The sequence below is a fragment of the Dendrobates tinctorius genome, unplaced genomic scaffold (assembly GCF_039654945.1).
Source record: "Dendrobates tinctorius isolate UK_male_01 unplaced genomic scaffold, ASM3965494v1 ptg000246l, whole genome shotgun sequence".
Classification (NCBI taxonomy): Eukaryota; Metazoa; Chordata; class Amphibia; order Anura; family Dendrobatidae; genus Dendrobates; species Dendrobates tinctorius.
This window is the reverse complement of record NW_027361913.1, coordinates 11667907-11692205: the sequence shown is the minus strand read 5'-3', so window position 1 is coordinate 11692205 and position 24299 is coordinate 11667907. Positions and strand designations below refer to the sequence as shown.

At 43.5% G+C, this 24299-nt stretch overlaps 1 protein-coding gene across 2 annotated transcripts in view; it reads left to right on the top strand.

Annotated features, from left to right (window-relative positions):
* The window catches only part of ST7L (suppression of tumorigenicity 7 like), a 184766-nt gene that overhangs the window by 95222 nt on the left and 65245 nt on the right, over nucleotides 1-24299 (top strand). For both annotated transcript variants that reach the window (XM_073557297.1, XM_073557298.1), the window contains exon 11: nucleotides 3029-3131. In XM_073557297.1, the coding sequence (XP_073413398.1) occupies nucleotides 3029-3131 (103 nt within the window). The remainder of the gene's footprint in view (nucleotides 1-3028; nucleotides 3132-24299) is intronic.

Here is a 24299-nt window from a genome sequence, read left to right as displayed (position 1 = left end):
CAACAGATCTAGAAGGAAGAACAGGAACATGAAGCACCATGGCAAGAAAAACCGCTGCATGGGATGTACCATCGACACATAATGGAGGTGGCTGACATGGAGAAATCCTACCAATGACTGGAGAAAGCTGGACTCCGAGACAGCACAGAGGCACTAGTCATAGCAGCACAAGAGCAAGCACTAAGTACCAGATCCATAGAAACAGCAATCTACCACGCAAGACAAGGCCCAAGGTGCAGACTATGCAAAGAAACCTCAGAAACAGTCCAACACATAGTGGTAGGATGCAAAATACAAGCAGGAACCGCGTATACTGAACGCCACAACCAAGTAGCGGCAAACAAAGGAAGGGGAGTGTTGGGATGCCCATCCCACCCCACACCCAATAATGCTTTGTTGCAGGGTGGCAAATGAAGAGAGGGGAGTGTTGGTTGTCCCCCCCCTCCTTCCCTTCGGATGATGCTTAGTTTCAGGGCAGAAAGGGAAGTGACAGCAGTTTCTTCCAGCAGATGACGATTTATCCCATCATGTACTGGGATTCTCAATCGAATCATGATAGGGAGTGAGTAATATAGACCGAACCCTAAGTTACAGCACAGAGTGAATGGTAGGGAATTTTACCATGACTTAAATTGCAAAAGTTATTATTTTTTAAAGATTTATTAATTGAAATTTAATTTTGGGTTTTCAGACTGAGCCTTTAAGTCGTTATGCAATCTTTAGTCTTTAAACCCTTAATAATCTGTGATGAAAATAATCCTCATACTGGAGTGAGATGTCACTCCATGATGTACATTTTCATCATGGTGATCTCGCTGATGCTATGAATGAACCTACAATATCAGCTGCGGGAGCAGGGCTTTACCACACATACAGTTGGGTCCATATATATTTGGACAGAGACAACATTTTTCTCATTTTGGTTCTAGACATTACCACAATGAATTTTAAACAAAACAATTCAGATGCAGTTGAAGTTCAGACTTTCAGCTTTCATTTGAGGGTATCCACATTAAAATTGGATGAAGGGTTTAGGAGTTTCAGCTCCTTAACATGTGCCACCCTGTTTTTAAAGGGACCAAAAGTAATTGGACAATTGACTCCAAGGCTATTTCATGGACAGGTGTGGGCAATCCCTTCGTTATGGCATTCTCAATTAAGCAGATAAAAGGCCTGGAGTTGATTTGAGGTGTGGTGCTTGCATTTGGAAGGTTTTGCTGTGAAGGAAACATGCGGTCAAAGGAGCGCTCCATGCAGGTGAAACAAGCCATCCTTAAGCTGCAAAAACAGAAAAAACCCATCCGAGAAATTGCTACAACATTAGGAGTGGCAAAATCTACAGTTTGGTTCATCCTGAGAAAGAAAGCAAGCACTGGTGAACTCATCAATGCAAAAAGACCTGGGCGCCCACGGAAGACAACAGTGGTGGATGATCGCAGAATAATCTCCATGGTGAAGAGAAACCCCTTCACAACAGCCAACCAAGTGAACAACACTCTCCAGGAGGTAGGCGTATCAATATCCAAATCTACCATAAAGAGAAGACTGCATGAAGGTAAATACAGAGGGTTCACTGCACGGTGCAAGCCACTAATAAGCCTCAAGAATCAAAAGGCTAGACTGGACTTTGCTAAAAAAAAAACCATCTAAAAAAGCCAGCACAGTTCTGGAAGAACATTTTTTGGACAGATGAAACAAGATCAACCTCTACCAGAATGATGGAAAGAGAAAAGTATGGCGAAGGCGTGGTACAGCTCATGATCCAAAGCATACCACATCATCTGTAAAACACGACGGAGGCAGTGTGATGGCTTGGGCATGGCTGCCAGTGGCACTGGGTCACTAGTGTTTATTGATGATGTGACACAGGACAGAAGCAGCCGAATGAATTCTGAGGTATTCAGAGCCATACTGTGTGCTCAGATCCAGCCAAATGCAGCCAAACTGATTGGTCGTCGTTTCATACTACAGATGGACAATGACCCAAAACATAAAACCAAAGCAACCCAGGAGTTTATTAAAGCAAAGAAATGGAATATTCTTGAATGGCCAAGTCTGTCACCTGATCTCAACCCAATTGAGCATGCATTTCACTTGTTAAAGACTAAATTTCAGACAGAAAGGCCCACAAACAAACAGCAACTGAAAACCACTGCAGTGAAGGCCTGGCAGAGCATCAAAAAGGAGGAAACACAGCGTCTGGTGATGTCCATGAGTTCAAGACTTCAGGCAGTCATTGCCAACAAAAGGTTTTCAACCAAGTACTAGAAATGAACATTTTATTTACAATTATTTAATCTGTCCAATTACGTTTGGTCCCTTTAAAAGCAGGGTGGCACATGTTAAGGAGCTGAAATTCCTAAACTCTTCATCCAATTTTAATGTGGATACCTTCAAATGAAAGCTGAGTCTGAACTTCAATTGCATCTGAATTGTTTTGTTTAAAATTCATTGTGGTAATGTTTAGAACCAAAATTAGAAAAATGTTGTCTCTGTCCAAATATATATGGATCTAACTGTAACTCTGATCCTGGCAGCTTTAACCCTTTAGGCTTAGTAGTCCCGTAGAGGGGACTCCTGCTCTCCAAAATATGTTATGTGCACACACCTATTTAACCTCTATTTTAGATGTTTAAATGGACAATTTGCAGCATAAGGGGACAATAAAAATACTAATAAACTGTAGCCTTGAGGACATTCGTCTCATTATGCTCTAAATACGTATACATAAATGGTAGACAGTAGGGGGGGCAAATGTAAAATTGTAGAATTTCTTCGGGTTATTTCGAACCAAAAATTTACCTTGAACTTTCTTAAAACTATTTTGTACAAGCCCAATATCTCTGAAAGAATTCATGACTGTGTAAATACGGGAACATGATGTTCTGACAAGGTAATAAAAATGACACAGAAATCAGGGAGTGCGTCATTGTACTTTTGTACTGTGTCTTGGACAGCAGTACCAATGCGGGCACATCATACCAAAACTTGACATTTGGTAGTTGATATCTATGGTTTTCTGTTGTAGATTCTCACCTGAAACAGCCTCTAGGAGAGGACTCAGTACATCAGAGATGAATGCTGTGGAGGCCATTCATCGAGCAGTAGAATTTAATCCTCATGTCCCAAAGGTATGTATTTACAATCTACCGTATATACTCGTGTATAAGCCGACCCATGTATAAGCCGACCCTCCTAATTTTGCCACAAAAAATTAGGAAAACTTATTGACTCGCGTATAAGCCTAGGGTGGAAAATGCAGCAGCTACTGGTAAATTTCAAAAATAAAAAAAATACCAATAGAAGTAAAATTAATTAAGACATCGGTAGGTTAAATGTTTTTCAATATCCATATGAATCAGGAGCCCCATATAATGCTTCATACAGTTCATGATGGGCCCCATAAGATGCTCCATACAAAATACACCCCATATAATGCTGCACAAAGTTTAATAATGGCTCCATAAGATGCTTCATAAAATAATATGCCCTATGTCCATATGCTGCTCCATAAGGTGCGCCATAGTATACCCCTCATATGCTGCTGCTGCCACCGCAAATAGAAAGAGAAAAAAAAAAAGAAATACTTACCTTTCCATCACGGGGGGCCAGGTGCCGGGGTCACCGCTGGCTCAGGACCCCGTCACTGGTGATACTTACCGATCCTCCGTCCATCGCTGCGCGCCCCTGTGTCTGTCGGGTCCCTCTGTCAGTGATGTGCAGGCAGAGGGCGCGGCGCGCACTAAGTACGTCACCTTGCCCTCTGACCTGAACATCACAGACAGAGGACGGAAGACAGCAGAGCAGCGCGCAGCGATGGACCTGGGATCGGTAAATATAGCATATACTTACCCCTCCTGGCGTGGTCTCTATGCAGCCCCTTCTCCCGGTCGCCGGCTCCTTCCTGCCTCGGTCACGTGGTACCGCTCATTAAAGTCATAAATATGCACATATTCATGACTTTAATGAGTGGTACCACGTGACCGCTGCAGGAAGGAGCCTGACTCCTGGGAGAAGCGGAGGTGCTGCAGAGACCGCGCTAGGAGGGGGTAAGTATGATCGGACACCCCCGCTCCCCCTCCCCCCACCAACGCCCCCCGGTATATGACTCGCGTATAAGCCGAGAGGAGGACTTTCAGCCCCAAAAAATGGGCTGAAGATCTCGTCTTATACACGAGCATATACACTCACTGGCCACTTTATTAGGTACACCATGCTAGTAACGGGTTGGACCCCCTTTTGCCTTCAGAACTGCCTCAATTCTTCGTGGCAGAGATTCAACAAGGTGCTTGAAGCATTCCTCAGAGATTTTGGACCATATTGACATGATGGCATCACACAGTTGGCGCAGATTTGTCGGCTGCACATCCCTGATGCGAATCTCCCGTTCCACCACATCCCAAAGATGCTCTATTGGATTGAGATCTGGTGACTGAGGAGGCCATTTGAGTACAGTGAACTCATTGTCATGTTCAAGAAACCAATCTGAGATGATTCGAGCTTTATGACATGACGCATTATCCTGCTGAAAGTAGCCATCAGATGCCTGTTCTTAGCTGAGAGGAGTGGTACCCAGTGTGGTCTTCTGCTGCTGTAGCCCATCTGCTTCAAAGTCGACGCACTGTGCGTTCAGAGATGCTCTTCTGCCTACCTTGGTTGTAACGGGTGGCAATTTGAGTCACTGTTGCCTTTCTATCAGCTCGAACCAGTCTGCCCATTCTCCTCTGACCTCTGGCATCAACAAGGCATTTCCGGCCACAGAACTGCCGCTCACTGGATTTTTTTTCTTTTTCGGACCATTCTCTGTAAACCCTGGAGATGGTTGTGCGTGAAAATCCCAGTAGATCAGCAGTTTCTGAAATACTCAGACCAGCCCTTCTGGCACCAACAATCATGCCACGTTCAAAGGCACTCAAATCACCTTTCTTCCCCATACTGATGCTCGGTTTGAACTGCAGGAGATTGTCTTGACCATGTCTACATGCCTAAATGCACTGAGTTGCCGCCATGTGATTGGCTGATTAGAAATTAAGTCTTAACACACAGTTGGACAGGTGTACCTAATAAAGTGGCCAGTGAGTGTATGGTATATTTATAAAGCATATCATCAGCATAGTCCACAGCGCTGCACAATTGAGAGAGTCCATAATCACAAACACTATCCAACATTGCAACTAATAAGCAATTACAAGAAGAGCGAGAGCCATGCTCACCAGAGTTTACAATCCATGAAGCGTCTGGAAAAGATTGAATCAGGAAAAATATATTTCACAAAGTTAGCTAATTGAAAAATATTAAAATTTGAGAATTCTCAGTGGTTGATAGCTTTTAATGGCTAAGTGTGCTTTCACATTGCGTTCTGTGTCACCATCGGGGCATGAATCCGAAATCCCCTGCAAAATGGGGACCGGACGTATGTGCTGATGGGGCCATGGACTGTAATGGTGAAGGCAGAGCGAATATGCGTGCTGATGTGCATCATTTTTGGGAGTGCAAAAGTGCATGTCACAGCTCATGTTCCCTCTGCCGTCCCTATTAGAGTCTATTGGCCTTTTCGGCGCATGCGTCTGGGCCCCGTTTTGCTGGGGATTTTGGATGTATGCCCCTATGGGGACACAGAACGCAATGTGAATGCACCCTAACTGAAAAGATGGTAACAAATAGAAAGCTTTCCAGACTACACAGGTCTCTTCATCAGACATCGTATAGCACAGAATCTGAAGTCACATATTTATACACAGCAGGACACAGGAATAATGCAATAGATAAGACAGGTGACCTGAAGCCGAACTATCAGAAGGGGAGAAACACTTGTGGCAGTAAATGGAGCAGTTCATAGATAAGGAGTGTGAAAGTGTTATTGTCCTCTGATTGGGGTCATTTGATCACATATATGGTTACTTAGGCAAGACTTCATAGGCGAACCAACATGGCAGCCATGACAGTCTTCAATAGACCCCTGGCCTCCATGGTAATTCATGGGTACCCCAAAATTGTGTCTCATTGACGCACTTGCACCTCAGCTGTCTAAATGCTGCTTTCTGATTGACAGCTGCATCTAAATGGCTAAACAGCAGTCATCTCGGCTTTCCATTATCTGCTCGGCATTAAGTGGGCTCAGGTCCGTACATACCCTGATCGCAACGTACAATCCCGTCAATGTCCTCGAAGGGGGTAAAGTGAACGTGAGCACAGCACAACAGGACACACAAACCTGTATGTAGAAGTGTCATTGTTCCTGGGAGACAGCAGCCATACCTTTCTAATCTTGGCCAACCCTATAGACTCTATAGTATAGAGTATACCACCATGGGTGTCTCTTCATTCATCTCATGCACCTCTGTGTCTTACACTCGGTGACATGCGGCATATGGGCACTACAAGCCGTGGAATCTAGGCCACCAGCATAATATTCAGCACAGACATTGTATTTCCCTCATCGAGTACATCAAACAGATCTGCCCCTTACATGCCTGCTAAAAATAACGTCTCACATTTCAATAGCTCAATGACAAAGAGTTTCACGTCTGTCTCACCGGCCCAAACATTTATGGCTGCCCAGACTTGTAAGGAAATGTATATTTTTGGAATAAATGTGGACAAAGATGCAGAGACCAGAGCAATTTATGACTTGCGCTTGGAATATACACGGTTAATAAAATGCCAGGATTGGAAAACATTCCATTCTTATTTATTTTCTTCTTTTGCAAATGCGGTGCAATCATGACTGTGTATAAAGAATAACCGGAATATTATAAATGGGCCAATCTGTGTTATTGAAGCTTTTCATTAATCATAAACCGGCCATGTCTGCGTTATTGTTGATTTCAATAAAGGCGGTGTTATTTTTACCTTCTGAGATATCTGGAAATATTTTGCTCCTTGTTGATTAGGACATACTATTTATTCCTGGAGCCTCTTTACCTTGTTCTTCATCTAAACTCACTTTTACAGAAGATGGTTGATGTGTCAGTAAGGGTATGTGCACACGTTGCAGAAAATTTCTGCACAAAAACCTGAATCCCTTCCCAGAAACCGCACCTATTTTTCCGCGGCGGTTTTTGCGCGGTTTTGATGCGTTTTTGATGCGTTTTTTACCGCAGCGGTTTCTAAAAGCATGGGAGAAGCCTAAACCACGGAAAAAAACGCAAAATTAATGTGCATGCTGCGGTTTTTACCGCGATGCGTTTTTTTCGTGGTAAAAAACGCATCAATGTGCACAGAAAGTGCAAAATGCATAGGAATGCATAGGAAGCTTATTTTTAGCGGTTTTATAGCGGTTTTATAGTGAAAACCGCGGTAAAAACCGCTAAAAAAACGCTGTGTGTGAACACAGCCTAAGGCTTCATTCACACGTCAGTGACTTTTCTCGTACTCATAAAATATTCAGATTTTTTCCATTCTACATGACAGCACCACGAGAGAGGGGATCCGCCCCACGAGGACAGGAAACCTTCAAGATAAAAGGGGCGGCTCCTCTCTCCGCATCAGTTGGTTTCCTGTCCTCGACGGGGAACCCTCAAGATGAAAGCCTCTTGAAGATTTTGAAGAAAGAAGAGGATGCCTGGACCCGGGTCGGGTGATTAATGGCAGGCATGGATTTGCTACACCCGACGCCGGGTACCGGTAGTCGCTTCGGGGGCCATATATGCCTATGTCCCCCCTGAGCGAAGGCATGGCCACAGCCGGTAGGGCAGATGCCCAGGCGAAGCGGGGTACCTTGGCGGTGGACCCTCCAAGATGACAGCACACAAAGAAGGTCCAGGGAGGCCACTTGCAGTGTTCCCTCCCTGTCGACATACAGTGGCCATGCAGCCCAGGAGACACATCGGTGCCCGGGCAGAGAAAAATGCTCCTCGGAGGCCACAGACAGTGTACCCTCCCTGTTGAAGACCAGACACCGGACCCCGCAGCGAAAAGGATACCTGCAGTCAGTGGTGGCCAGGCCATCGGGCAGGTAAGGGGTGTCTGGGGGCCCCGAAGCAAGTAGGGCCCAGGCGCTCACCCGGCCCAGGTTCGTATGGCCGCACCAGGAGGCGCGCGCGTTGGGAGCGCGCATGACGGCCGATGAACCGGAAGTGGTTGCGTGCGACCCGGAAGTAGAGCGACGCGCCGCGGGGCCTGCGAGAGGCAGAAGGTGTGCACGGTCCCGGGGGGGCACGCAGAGGCATGGGGCACGCACGTGCGCGCGCGCGTCCACACAGACACTAGCGGGGCAGGTGCGGGACCAGGTGGTCCAAAAAAAAAAAAAAGAGGTGCTATTTAAGATCGCCAGAAAAGGCGAGCAGGCGTCACAGCACCAATTTTGAGTTGGAGGTGACTACTTGCAGCCATAGGCAACATAATGGAGAGCCCTTCGCCAGAGCATGTGCAACCGCGCCAGGAAGCAAAGGAGAGGCGGTCGTGCTCAGAGGAGAAAGCAAAGACACGCCGCAGCAGTAGTGTGAGCCACTCGGGCAGCGCACGGGCGGATCGTCACCGCAGGAAAGAGGGGTCCATAGTCTCGTTGGGAGACAGTGAAAGGACCAGTCAGCCTCCAGATCCGGTACCCGTTCTGTGAAGCGCCCGAGTGGTGAGTGAACTTCGAGAAAGTCCAGTAATCTAATGTCTGTTCTCTTTCTCTTTTCTCCTCTCTTCCCTCTCCTCCTCCTCTTACATACATTGGCGGGGTGGAGTATAGGAGGTCCCTAAGAAATGTAGAGGAAAGTCTAAAAATAAAGAATGTGCTTTATGTAAAAGTCCCGTAGAAGCAGCCTGGAACAAAAAGTTATGCCAGGAGTGCATTAACAAGACCATAGCGGAGGAGACACCCTCATTTTCGGATAGTCTGAGGTCCATAATTCAGACAGAAGTTTCCAAGTCAGTAAGAGCATTACAATCTGTAGATACAGAGAGGAAAACTAGGAGATCAAGCCCCTCAGGGGTCTCACAACAAGACTCTACAGGGTCAGAGGACGACTCAAATAAGACGCAGTATTCAGGAAGTATCTCGGACGGGGAAGATACGTTCCCAGTAGAAACTACAGATGAACTCATTAAAGCAGTTAGATCTACCATGGGGCTAGTAGAAGAGTGAGCAAAAAAGACAGCCCAAGAACTCATGTTCAGTGGACTGCAAAAGAAAAAACGTAAGACCTTCCCTGTTAATGAGCAACTGAAAGCACTCATAAAACGCGAATGGGAAAAACCAGAAAGGAAGTCCCAGATAACGAATTCCCTGAAGAGGAAATACCCCTTTGAGGAAGAGGCATCCTCATCCTGGGATAGGGCCCCCAAAATTGATGTAGCGATATCAAAGGTCGCCAGAAAATCTTCCCTACCCTTTGAGGACCTGGGGTTTCTAAAAGAACCGCTGGACCGGAAGGCGGACAATTGCCTTAAGGCAGCCTGGGAAACCTCGGCTGGGGCACTAAGACCCACCTTCGCAGCCACTTGTGTGGCTAGGTCCCTGAAGATATGGACAGACAACTTGGAGGATCAATTAGAACAAGGAGTTCCCAGAGAGACGATTCTGGAAGCATTACCGGCTATTAGAGCGGCGGCAGACTTTCTCGCAGAGGCGTCAGCAGATTCGGCCAGGCTAGCGTCAAAGTCAGCAGCCTTAACCAATGTAGGACGGCGTGCGGTATGGCTCAAATGCTGGCCGGGGGACACTCAGGCAAAAATGAAACTTTGCTCTCTACCATGTGAAGGAAATTTCTTATTCGGTCCGGCATTGGATGAAGTGTTGGAAAAAGCGAGTGATACAAAAAAGAATTTTCCGAAACAACCATTTCAAGCCTTTCGGCGCTCCTTTCAGAGGGGCCGAAAATTCAGAAGACAACAATTTAAAGATCGTGACAGAAACTATTCTGACAGACGATACAGAGGAGGGGAGAGGCTTCTATTTCAGTAAGCCCCCAAGAGAAGCCAAAAAACCCGCCCAGTGACAGTCCTTCTCAGGTGGGGGGAAGGCTCTCTCACTTCCTCCCAGCCTGGGAAAGGATCTCATCCAGCACCTGGATCCGACAGATAGTAGGATCAGGTCTGGAGTTAAAATTCCACCACTGGCCACCACAAAAATTCATTCAAACTCCGGTACAATCATCTCAAGAAAGACAAAAGAGCTTGGAAGAGGAGGTATTATCACTTATACAAAAACTCGTACTAGAAGAAGTTCCAGAAAAAGAAAAGAAGGAAGGCTTTTACTCCCCCCTATTTCTGATAAAGAAACCAGACGATTCCTGGAGGATGATTATAAATCTGAAAGGCCTCAACAAGTATCTAGTAGTCCCATCATTCAAGATGGAGACCATAAGATCTACAGTGAAACTCCTCTTCCCTCGGTGTTACATGTCGGTCCTGGATCTCAAGGATGCTTACTATCATGTCCCGATCCGGCAGCAAGACCGCAAATATCTCAGGGTGGCAGTCCAGATAAAATCTCAGTGGCATCACTTTCAGTACAAGGCTCTACCCTTTGGGGTAGCAACAGCCCCCCGGGTCTTCACGAAATTAATTGCGGAGGTCACGGCACATCTCAGAGAAAAAGATGCTCTAGTAATACCATATCTGGACGACTTCTTGATAGTGGGGAAAGATTTCTCTCACTGTCAGAAACGAGCCAAGATAGTGATAGAGACTCTTCAGACTCTGGGTTGGCAACTGAACCTCAAAAAATCCAGGTTGGAGCCAACAATGATCCAGAATTTTTTGGGCCTAACAATAGACTCTGTAATACAGGAATGTCGCCTCCCAAAGGAGAAAGAAGAGAAAATCAAAAATCTAATCAGGACAACATTAGGAAAGCCAACAATGACTCTGAGGAAAGCCATGTCAGTGTTGGGGTCCCTAACCTCCTGCATACCAGCGGTAAAATGGGCTCAATTTCACACAAGGGAACTTCAGTGGTGTGTGTTACAAAGCGATCTGACGCTTCAAGGGCAGTTAGAACAGAAGCTCACCATCCCGGATCCTGTACTCCAGTCACTAAGATGGTGGTTACAGATAGAGTCCTCTCCGAGGGGAGTACCCTGGACATATACAGCCTCCAGAGTAGTCACGACAGATGCCAGTCCCTGGGGCTGGGGAGCCCATCTAGACACCCTATGGCTCCAAGATCCTTGGGCTCAGGAGGAAAAAGATCTATCCTCAAACGAGTGGGAGCTACTAGCCATCGAAAGAGCGCTGGAAGGATTGCTGACACACCTGAGAGGACATCATGTGAAAGTCCTATCGGACAATCGTACAGCAGTTGCATACGTGAACCATCAGGGGGGCACCCGTTCTCGGGCATTAATGGAAATAGCAAGAAGAATCCTGACTCTGGCGGAACATCAGTTTCTCTCATTATCGGCCCTGCATATCCGAGGCGTGGACAACCTGAAGGCGGACTTTCTGAGCAGAAACCGCTTAAAGCAAGGCGAATGGTGCCTAAAAGAGTCCATTTTTCAACAAATTGTGCAGAGGTGGGGAAAACCCATAATAGATCTCTTCGCCTCAAAAACCAACAGAAAAGTTCAAAAATTCTGCTCCCTAAGGCCAGCAGACATGCCACTGGCGGTAGACGCCTTCAGGATAAAATGGACATCAGGTCTCCTGTACGCCTTCCCTCCGATATGCCTCATTCCATTAGTCCTGAAGAAGATCAGGGAGGACCAAGCCAGAGTAATTATGATAGCTCCCTTTTGGCCAAAAAGGCCGTGGTTCTATTGGCTAAGAGTGATGTCAGTGACAGACCCATGGGTGCTCCCAGAGGACCACGACCTCCTAACACAGGGTCCCTTCAATCACCCTCCGAATTCCAGGCTGCATTTGACAGCCTGGAATTTGAAAGGTCACTGTTAGAGAAGAAAGGTTTTTCAGCAAGGTTGATTTCCACCCTAATCAGTAGCAGAAAGCCAGTGACTACAAAAATATACGGGAGAATATGGAGAAAATTTTTGTCCACCTCAGGCCCAATACAGGAGGGGGAAGTACCTGTGAGGGAAGTGCTAGAGTTTCTACAAAGGGGTTTAGACTTGGGTTTAGCGGTCAGCACCCTGAAAGTACACGTCTCAGGCCTGGCAGCATTATTCAACTATGACCTGGCAAACGATAGATGGGTCGCCAGATTTATCCGGGCCTGTACTAGAGCTGACTCTGTCCCATCTCCTAAACCTCCTCCCTGGGATCTAAATTTAGTCCTATCATCTCTAACGGAAAGCCCATTTGAACCAATAAACGCAACATCAGATAAAGTGTTAACTTTAAAAACAGCCTTGTTAGTGGCACTCACATCGGCACGTAGGGTTGGGGACTTACACGCACTATCAGCAGACCCGCCATACACTCAGGTTATGGACGATAGAGTCGTGTTAAGATTAGATCCAGTATACCTCCCTAAGGTAGTGTCGAAATTCCACAGAGCTCAGGAAATAATCTTGCCATCCTTTTGTCCTAACCCCAGTAACAAAAAGGAAGAGAGATTACATTGCTTAGACGTTAGGAGATGTATCCTACAGTATTTAGAGGTGACAAAACCATGGAGGAAACAGAGGGCCTTATTTGTCTCATATCAGGGGGCAAGGAAAGGCCTTAAAGCCTCTAAGCAAACTATAGCTAGATGGGTGAGAGAGGCCATCATTCTAGCATATAGTAGTGCAGGCAGGGCTGTTTCAGAGGACCTAAAAGCCCACTCCACGAGGGCCATGGCAACGTCCTGGGCGGAGAGAGCGGACGCCTCCATCGACCAAATCTGTAAGGCGGCCACTTGGTCCTCTCCATCTACCTTTTTCAGACATTACAGATTAGACCTATCTGCTGCCTCTGATCTCACATTTGGGAGAAGAGTGTTACAGGCAGTGATCCCCCCCTAAAGAGAATGCAAATCTCTGTAACTCTCTCGTGGTGCCGTCATGTAGAATGGAAAAACACGGGTATTACATACCTGGTAATGTGTTTTTTCATGACACATGACGGCACCCTTATATTCCCGCCCTATTTGATCACGTCATTAGTTGGGTGTTTTGTTAGTATTATACACTCCCTTGGTGTTGGAAATTTAGCAGTATAAAATATGTATTATTTATGTGTCCACTAACCTGCGGAGTTCCTCTCGTGCTCTGTAAAACAACTGATGCGGAGAGAGGAGCCGCCCCTTTTATCTTGAAGGTTTCCTGTCCTCGTGGGGCGGATCCCCTCTCTCGTGGTGCCGTCATGTGTCATGAAAAAACACATTACCAGGTATGTAATACCCGTGTTTCGTCAGTTTTTTTTTCTCATATTAAAAAAATGATGGCAGCTTCTCCAGCATCTCCTGTCAAATCTATCTCCTATCAAACCGTCTGTGATTTTTTTTTTTTCATGGCGCTATAGACTGACATTGGTTAGTTTGATTTGTGACTGCTATCAAAGTCAGACATGTTTCTGTGTTTTGTTGCCTAACCGTGAATCCTCAAAAATACACGGACATATCAGCAGACTCATAGACTACAAGAGGTAAAAATTCTGTCCTTGAAAAATACAGATCGCACTCATTCATGAAATAGTGAGGCCTGAGAGACAAAAAATGCCGATAGTACTGCCAGACCCTTCTAAGGATTCAATGTGAGGAGACCAGGTTCATCCATCTGGGCCCTGTGTGCAGTTTATATTTTAGTGGGGGAAAAAAACTGATTCGTACCTCTCCTAAATTCCCCTAAAGCACTTGCATCATATTTCTTTTCACGTTAATATAGTGTGTCTAGGTCCTAAAATCACATATGAAGATTGTCAAGCTGGAGAACCATCTACATTTAGACAAATTAAAGATGCATTTACTTAAGGGGTAGTTGCAAAGTGCCCCGTTTGCCCATAGGTAAGCTGTTGAGGATGCTGCCTGTCGATGACTGCACACATGCCAGCTATACCCACTTGCTCCATCTGACATATGATAACAGGCATCAGCACAGCGCAGGTAACAAGTGTCGTAGACTACAATTTCTATCATATCACCACTGTGGGGAAGCAGTTGTCTGAAGTTAAGGCAATGTGTGTCTGGAAAGGATGTGCAAAAAATAAAGGTAACCAGTTCACCTGCTTTCTTGGCCAGTAGTGGTGCGTGGAAACTCGGATATTTCGTGAAACCACACGTGGAGGAAATCAATAATGAAAAAGTTTCCAGCTTCCAAATATACAAAAATGTATTCAAGGCATAAGAACAAGGATAAACAGACATGCCCCATCATAGCGGAAAGACACTATAATGGGGCATGATCTCCATGATGGGGCATGTCCGTTTATCCTTGTTCTTATGCCTTGAATAAATTTTTGTATATTTGGAAGCTGGAAACTTTTTCATTATTGTCTGGAAAGGATGTCAGGACTGATTTAGTCCATTCCGCATATAGTTGTGCTCAAAAGTTTACATACCCCGGCAGAATTTTTGCTTTCTTGGCCTTTTTTCAGAGAATATGAATGATAACTCCAAAACTTGTTCTCCACTCATGGTTAGTGAATTTCATATACCCTGGTGATTTTGGCCTGATAACATGCACAGAGGTTGACACAAATGGGTTTGAATGACTACTAAGGGAAACATCCTCACCTGTGACCTGTGACAAATACCAGGAAAATTTTTTGGGATGCAAAGAAAACCCCACAAATAACATCTGCTGAAATACTGGACTCTCTGAAAACTAGCAGTGTCACTGTTTCAAGATGCACAATAAGGAGGCACTTGAAGAAAAATGGGCTGCATGGTCGAGTCACCAGAAGAAATCCAAATGACCCTCATCAAAAGTTAACATATCCCATTTCTTAATACGTGTATTGCCCCCTCTAACATCAATGACAGCTTGAAATCTTTTGTGGTAGTTGTGGATGAGGTTCTTTATTTTCTCAGATGGTAAAGCTGCCCACTCTTCACCCAGAGGTGAGTATAATAAAAGGTCTTTTTCTTGTCTTGAAGCTCAGGTTGGGGGCATATACTCAGCAGTACAGAATGTGATCAGGCCTTGAAAGGTGGTGATACTGCATATCGGTAAAACTGGTGACAGGTTTGCTTTAAAAGGGGATTTCCAAAAAAATCTTAATCTATTTATCTATAGCAATTCCAAATATTGCCCCTTCACTCATTGCTATGCAGCTCTGGCCTCTTTCCTTCATGTGGGTGGGTCATGGGAAGTGATCAGGAAGAAGCTGTCGCTCCTAGGAGTGTGCTGCAGTTAGCTCTTGGTAAATCCCCTCCCATACATATTAGATAGCTGTCAGCCAATGGTTCAGCCAACAGCTATCTCCTCGACTCCACCATAGGCAGGAGCGCTCGGCTTGCTCTCTATTAAAAGCCTCTACCAAACTCTACTGCTCTCAGATCTATTTATCTGTTTCTGAGACAAAAAAAATACATTTAGATAGTTTTTGTATTATGTCAGTGATTTTATTGCATTCCTTTATGCTGTCTGAAATCTAATATATAATTCTTACATTTATGTATAAAAGAAAACAACTCATAACATCATTGTCTGTGGAAAGCAAATATTCTAATCTTCACTGATCACAGTTAGGTTATGTTTCCTCATCATGCAGTGTAATGAGAATTAGTTTTTTCATTCCTGTTTAATTTTAATAAAGCATTAGAAAATGCAGCCAGATAGGTAATTGCTGGAAGATATTGCTGTTCTCTTGCATGAATGATCAAGACTGAGGAAATTTTGTAGCTGATGCCTTGTCTTCTTTGTTCATTGGCATTCAAGAGAAGATACAATTGGGTAATCATATAACAAGAAACTAACATCCCAAATTCACTTTTTGTGGCCTGGTAAGGCTGTTTTGGATGAAGAAAAAATAAATCAATACTTTATTGTTCCTTTTTTGTCTTTGTAGCCATTTATGCATCCAGATCCGCTGCTAATAACATGTATACAGAGTCATTCATTATAAAGGCTTATCTCATCATAACCCACCCTGTTCAAAGGGCAAGTTCTTCAGCGATCAGTTTACTGCCATGGGTCTCGATCCCAGAAGCACTTATAAGCAGTTAATATTGCTAGGAAAACGCGTCCGCTGCATGAAAAATGTAGTATTACATGTCAGCTATTTAGATGTAATCATTGTCTCATGTTCACAAGAACAGAGACGACTAACTGTTCTATCTCATAGAAGATGGTCCTGAGCATAAGACCACCCCTCTGATATCCATGTGCCCCATCAGGTCATGTGGACAAGGGTTGTCTTCACGAAACAATTTTAGTCTATTAGACTTTATCAGTGCAAGCTATTGAAACCATGGCATCGGTATTTACTACCTCTACTAGTATTATTGGTATTCATTATCAAAGTTCATATTAACCTTAGAAATATACACAAATCAATGAATAAATGCTCTGTTTTGAGATGTTATAGAGGGCTATATGTGGTCTCCATCCTTTGTAATCTGGAGCTCCTTCACACAAATGCTACTTTCTGGACTGATTTTTCTTGACCGATTTAAGCATTTACAGATGTTTGTTTTCTAAATTTAACATCTTGATTCATATTCGATATATGTATAACCATCGATCCACAAGACTACTTCAGGTGTTGGTACAAGATCCTTTAAGATTTCTAAGTTGTGAACTAGGTCATCGATAGATCAGACTTCTTTATCCAGCATATTATATAGATTCTCAATCAGACTGAGATTAGGAGTTGCTTGTGGAAAACAAGTAACATAGTAACATAGTTTTGTAGGCTGAAGGAAGACCTTATGTCCATCTAGTTCAGCCTATTTTTAGTGCAGCTGTTCTGCATTGTTGATCCTGGGGAAGGCAAAAAACCCACAGAGTAGAAGCCAATTTTCTCCATAGGGAAAAAAATTCCTTCCCCCTAAGCTGGGTCAACCATCTACCTATAATATTCTGTTATTAGTAACCTTCTATACTGTTACTCACAAGAAAAGCATTCATTCCTTTCTTAAATTCATTCAGTTAGTTGGCCATCACCACTTCCTCAGGAAGAGAATTCCAGAGCCTCACTGCTCTTACCGTGAAGAACCCTCTTCTATGCTGGTGCAGAAATTGTCTTTCCTCCAAACGAAGAGAATGCCCCCTTGTTCTTGTCACAGTCCTTGGTACAAACAGTTTATTGGAGAGATCTCTCTATTGCCCTCTGATATACTTGTACATATATATTAGGTCTCCCCTAAGTCTTCTCTTTTCTAGAGTAAATAGACCTAATTTTGATAACCTTTCTGGGTGTTGTAGTAAACCAACTCCATTTATCATTTTAGTAGCCCGCCTTTGAACCCTTTCAAGGTCAGTAATGTCTTACTTGAGCACCGGCGTCCAAAATTGCACACAGTACTCCAAGTTGGTCTGACGAGTGATTTGTACAGAGGGAGAATTATGTTTTCATCTCGTGTCCCCAGACCTCTTCTAATGCATCGCATGACCCTATTTGCTTTGGTGGCAGCTGCCTGACCCTGGGCACTCCAATTTAGCTTCTTATTGACTAAGATGCCCAAGTCTTTTTCCATGTCTGATTTCCCCAGCAGTTTCCCATTTAGTAAGTAATTGTAGCATCTGTTTCTCCTTCCCATGTGCATAACCTTACACTTATCTGTGTTAAACCTCATTTGCCATTTTTCAGCCCAATTCTACAATTTACTCAAATCTGTCTGTAGTTGCAAACTGTCCTCCTTTCTGTTAACTACCTTACATAGTTTTGTATCATCTGCAAATACTGATATTTTACTGTGTAAGCCATCCAGGCCCAATACAGAACCCTGTGGTACCCCACTAGTAACCCTGGCCCAATCTGAGTATGCACCATTAATAACCACTCTTTGTTTTCTATCACTAAGCCAGCTACCTACCCATCTACACACATTTTCCCCTAGCCCAAGCTTTCTCATCTTACTTACCAATCTTTTATGTGGGACAGTGTCAAATGCTTTAGAGAAGTCGAGATAAATGACATCCAATGATTCTCCTTGGTCCATTTGAGAGCTTACATCCTCATAGAAGCTGATCAGGTTAGTTTGACAGGAGCGATCCTTCATAAATCCATGTTGATATGGAGTTAAACATTTATTAACATTGAGATATTCCATAATGGTATCCCTTAGAAACCCTTCAAAAATTTTACCCACAACAGATGTTAAGCTTACCGGCCTATAGTTTCCAGGTTCCCTTTTACACCCCTTTTTGAATATTGGTACCACATTTGCTTGCCGCCAATCAAAAGGAACAGACCCTGTATCTATAGAGTCTTTAAATATAAGGAATAGAGGCCTGTCTATCACATTACTTAACTCCCTTAATACCCGAGGATGAATGCCTTCAGGGCCTGGTGACAAGTTGTTGACTCCAAAAGTCTCCCAAAAAAAGGTTTTGCAGTGTAACAGCAGGCATTATTCTGATTAAAGAAGTATTTGCCTTTAAGGGGTGTTCTAGGTGTAGAACAATGTTTAGGTAGGTGGTATGTATCCAGGTCATATTCGCATGGGTATTAGGATCCAAGGTTTCCTAGCAGAACAAGCCCAGTTCATCACACTGCCATTCTTAGCTTACCTCTTTCTCATAGTCGGAGAGAGAAGAGAAAGAAAAACCGACCAAAAATGTCCAAATAATAACAATAGTATATTTATTGAAGATAACAGGGGTAACAGCGCAATGATAAAAGCTATCTGTAAAATCACATTAAAACACAAGGACGCACCACCCGGCAGATAAGATAGTGTTAAAAGGTGTGCCGAAATAATTTCAATAATATGGATATAATCATATAAATAATATAGCCAACAGCAAAATCATACAGATAAAGTGCCAGTGCAGTATTCAAAGTGTTGGAACATTATAAAGGAAGTCCCTGTTGGGAAATCACAAAAGAAATCTCATATATAAGTAAAGCAGTGCTCACATCATAGGGAATCAGTATGTGGTAAGTCACCCATGGGAATTGATGTAAATCATAACATAATCAGTGATAGGGACAAAAAAACTTACATGAACGGCAGAACTCCTAAGAACGAGTGGCTCCACCCTGATGCGCGTTTCGGCTAGCGCCTTAGTCAAACGCTAGCATAGCCATACATATGATATACAGCGGCATGTAAAAATTTGGACACCCCATGTCAAAATTACTGTTATTGTGAACACTTAAGCAAGATTAGTAATAGCATGATGTCATCTGTGAAAGCTGTAATCCAGAATTCTTTCTCGTCCATTTTAAGACCTTGAAAACTTGAGGTGTGTTGAAGATGGTAGAGTGATGGGTCAAGGGCCAAATTAAATAAAAGAAGAGAGAGACTGCAGCAGTGGTGAGTTCCTTGGGGAATTAAGGCCACTCATTGAGCAGGTCACTGCTTTCTAAGGAGCTTTCTAGCACTCCACAAGATAGCAAAGTGTTTTCAAGTTGCCCTCAGTTTGAAATGTAATTAAGAAATCGCAGTTAACAGGAACAATGGAGGTCAAGATAAGGTCTGGAAGACCAAAAAACATTTCAGTGAGGGATGCTCATAGGAGAGGCAAATCAGAACCTCCAGTTGACTGCAAAATACCTTCAGAAAGATTGAGCAGACCCTGGACTTGTGGTACATTTGTTCTACAGTTTGGAGACACTTGCACAAATATGGCTTCATGGGAAAGTCACCAGAAGAAAACCTGCTACATCCACACCTTAAAATTCAGCATCAGAAGTATGCAAAAGAACATCTAAACAAGCCAAATTCATTTTGGAAGCAAGTCCTGTGGACCAATGAGGTTAAGATAGAACTCTTTTGCCAAAATGATCAAAAGGTATGTGTGGAGAAAAAAGAATTTCAGGAAAAGAACATCAAGCCAACCTTTAAGCATGGGGGTGGATCAGTCATGCTTTGAGGTTGTGCTGTAGCCGATGGCACGGGGAACATTTCAAGGGTAGAGGGAAGAATGGACTCAATGAAATTTCAACAAATTCTTGATGCAAACATAACACAATCTATAAAGAAGATGAAGTTGAAAAGGATGGCTTCTACAAATGGATAATGTTCTTAAACACATCAAAATGCAGAATAGACTACCTCAAAAGGCGAAAACTTAAGGTTTTACAATGGCCTTAATAGTCCGCTGATCTGGGCATCATTTAAAAACCTGTGAGTAGACCTCTAAATAGCAGTGCATATAAGACGACCCAGGAATCTCACCGAACTGGAAGAATTTTCCAAGGAAGAATGGATGAAAACCCCTAAAACAAGAATTGAAGGACTCTTGTCTGGCAACATAAAAAATGTTTACAAACTGTGATCCTTTCAAAAGGGGGTGCTACTAGATACCAACCATGCAGGGCGCTAAACATTTTCATTGGCCTATTTTGCTTTTTGTAATTTTTAAAATGTAATAGATGGAAAAAAAAAAAAAATATATATATATAATTTTTTTTTGCCTAAAATATAAAGGAAATGTGTCATCTTTAACTTTAGCCCTCTAAGGGTGTGTGCACACACTGCAGATTCTGCAGATTTCAGTTTTTGCTGCGTTGTACAGTACCATTATTTTCAATGGAATAAAAAAACGCAGTGCACACAGTGCAGATTTTTCCGCGCAGATTTGCTGCGGTTTCAAAACCGCAACATGTCACTTCTTTGTGTGGAATCCGCAGCGGTTTTACACCTACTCCATTGTAGAGGTGTCAAACCGCAGGATAATCCGCGTGGGGATTTTGCAGAATCCGCAGCGTGTGCACACACCCTTAGAGATCATTTAATCATCAACTTGCTTAACTGTTCACAATAACAGTAATTTTGACCAGGGGTGCCCAAACTTTTACATACCACTGTAAACGAAAACAATTAATCAGACCTGGCCATCCTCTATTATACTGTGGTTGAGTTGGAATTCTCACAGGTCCATTGTTGGCACTATGAGCTATGGACAGGGATCAGCAGGGTCCACCGCAAGCTGTGATATAATGTGTGTACGGACTCCTTTGTGCCATATCCAGCATTACCCTCTTCAACAGTTTGGGCTACTATAGTTCTACTGTGGAATTGGACCAGATCAGCTAGCCGTTACTTCCCAGCTACCGGCATCCATTTGTGTGCCCATTCAACCCATGACCCTATGCCCAACCTCTATAACCTGCTATTCTTCCTTGGATCCCTTTTAGTATGTACTAACCATTTCTTACTGAGAACACCCCAAAAGACCTCCTGTTTTCAGTTTGTGCAGATGCATGCTGTGTAGCCAGTGCAATCGCAGGTGTCAAAGTTGCTCAAATCCTTGTGCGTGCCCATTTTTTCCAATTTCAGACACACAGAATTGAAATACTGGCTGTTTGACTTGGTACCCATATATTCAGTGCATTGACTGGTGGCATTGTAGAAAGACAATGTTTTATATGTAGTATTTTTACTGTATAAAAGGTACGTCTGCATGAAGTTGCTGAAAGGACAGATAATCTGTAATGTGCAACTAGGAAAATCCAGATCTCGCTGTAATTGTGATCATATGGGTGAAGTAATCATATTTTTTTTATCTCTTTTGGCACTGCTTGCCACTGCCATTACTGCTCACCATCTGATAAGTGAAGCGTTCTCAACCTTGGTGGCATCTCTGTCCCACAAATGTCCTCTGGATTTAATTGGATGATGTCACCAGCGGCTGTAAATCCAGGAATATGATGATAATTTTGTGAGGAATCTGCAGTTCCCCCATGCTAAGGACATGAAATATAGGATCGAGCAGTAAATCAGACGATGCAACCTGAACTTTTGAACTTTGTACACACACGTTCTCCATCTCCCAACCTCTTTTTTTACGACTGTAATGTGTGTCAGCCCATATGTCAATGGACTATATAACGATACCTGTTATTTTCCTAGCCGACTATGAAGAAACTACTATTGTAATGGATTTTTCTCTTTCAGTCACAGTATACCAAAAACTGAATGCTTCTTGACACTGTATCTAATACAGCCCAATTATTGTATTATATGGATAGATAGATAGTTGTCTTATGAAGTTTAATAGACCAAACTCTTTTTAAAGCAAGACTGCCCCCCGCACACCCTTTCATAAAAATGTGGCTAATTTAGAATATTGGCAATCCAGTTAGTTCTATGCTTAATGGTCCACCTACACATCTGGAAAAGGTTGGCTCTCTGATTTCGGCAGAACTGGATGACCATATACTGTATATGAGCCCGCCTAACGCTCCCAACAGATGACAGGAAAGCGAGGGATAGGGCAGTTGGAATTCCTACATCCGTTTGCTTAGGCTAGGGTCACACTGCGTTAAAGCAGTCCGTTCAATGCATAGCGTTGACGGACTGCGGTAACGCTATAGCATAACGCAATCGCGTTATGCTATACCACTAGTGCAGATGCTTCATTATGGCATGTGTTAGCGATGCGCCCGATAATGGGAGGGAATGGCAGCGTTAACAGACTGCGTTACATCTCATTATGCCGCTGTGTAATGCAGTCCGTTTAATGGACTGCCATAATGCAGTGTGACCCCAGCTTTACAGGGGAGATAATCCGCTGCCTGAGCAGTCTGCCGTGACTTTCTTCTTTCTCCCCAAACAGTCAGGTTAATCTCTCGTGTATGGGGGATGGGTTCCGGGAGAGATGGCTGTCTGAGTTTCACCAATACATATCCCTTGTGTGACCAACTTCCAAAAAAGCAGTATGCCTGAAACTGTTTCTTGGTGGTTTAAGACCTGGATATACATGAGATAAAGTAGTGCTAATAGGGCAAATATATTTTGGACTTCTTGTGTGGTCCCACTAAAAACACTGATATGTAATTTCCGTGTTTTTGACTGCAAATGTAAGTTTGATGGGACATCCCTGACAGATACTGCAGCTGAGTGAAGCAGTCTTTTTCAGTTTTTAGGTTTACTATTTTCCACCAAAGTTCGTGGCTAAACGCCTTACTTCCTATGCTATTTAAGTGACATTCACCAGTTCTCCTTTAATCTTTTAGACTATTCTTTAGTAACAATATTGCATGGCCACATGATGATGTGGAAATCTAACTAATATTGACCTACAAGGCCATCTATAACCTGTCTCCTCCATATGTCTTTTAACTAATCTCCCGATATCTTCCCTCACATAATCTCCGGTCCTCCCAAGACCTCCTTCTCTCCTCCACACTTATTCGGTCCTCACCCAGCCGGCTCCAAAATGTCTCCTGAATTTCCCCCGTCCTCTGGAATTCTTTGCCCCAATATATCCGACTATCAACCACATTCGGTTCCTTCAGACGAAACCTGAAAACCCACCTCTTCAGGAAAGCTTACAGCCTGCAATCACCCCGCTGCCTCCTCACCACTACCGGAGGTACCGCCTCATCAACGCCGGAGCTGCTGCGACCCCCCAACCTACTGTCTCCTTCCCCACCATCCTGTAGAGTGAAAGCCTGCAAGGGCAGGGTCCTCTCCCCTCTGTATCAGTCTGTCATTGTTAGTTTGTTTACTGTTAAGTGATATCTGTAATTTGTATGTAACCCCTTCTCATGCACAGCACCATGGAACCAATGGTGCTATATAAATAAATAATAACTGTTAATAAGCCGCATAATGACGCTGCTTAGACATTCTTATGTACGAGGAGTGTTAGATGGTATTGCAAGCACAAACAAGTAAAGGTCTTCACTAGTAGATGGACGTGTTCTTGCGTGACAAGATATGGCTGTACTGAAAGACCCTAACAAAGGCCATGCCAGACCAACAAGGTGAATTATCCCTGGGTACATGGGACTTTTTCCCACACAAGATCCATGCAGACCTTCACTGGTGTGTTAAACTAAGAGGATTACAGAGGATTAACTAGTATATCACCCTCCAGCATGATGGCCTGGGGCAAGCAGAGAAAGACTCACTCATGCAGCAAACACGCTTTGCTTGACCAGAACCCAACCTCATCAATGTTACTTGAAGAAAAGAGAAAGTTGAGTCACTTCTACAGATTAGCAAATTATCTCAAGATTGCCGGTATATGAACCGGAGTCAAGTAATTGGCTGGACTAGTTTAATCAAATCAACAGCAAAAAAAGATCAAAAGATCAAAGAAATCAGTTATCTTTATTGTAGCTATTTAATACAAGGCTTAATGTCTAGAAATAGAACAGACATGTAGGATATAAAATAAAGGTGACGTATCAGAAAACCTGTTGAGATGTAATAGGTATACAGTAGTCATTGTTAATGGCTCGTATGTGACTCGTACATTATCAGTATAATTATACTGTTTAAAACTTCTTTATTCTTCAAATACAGTCATATGTAAAAGTTTGGGCACCCCTATTAATGTTAACCTTTTTTCTTTATAACAATTTTGGTTTTTGCAACAGCTATTTCAGTTTCATATATCTAATAACTGATGGACTCAGTTATA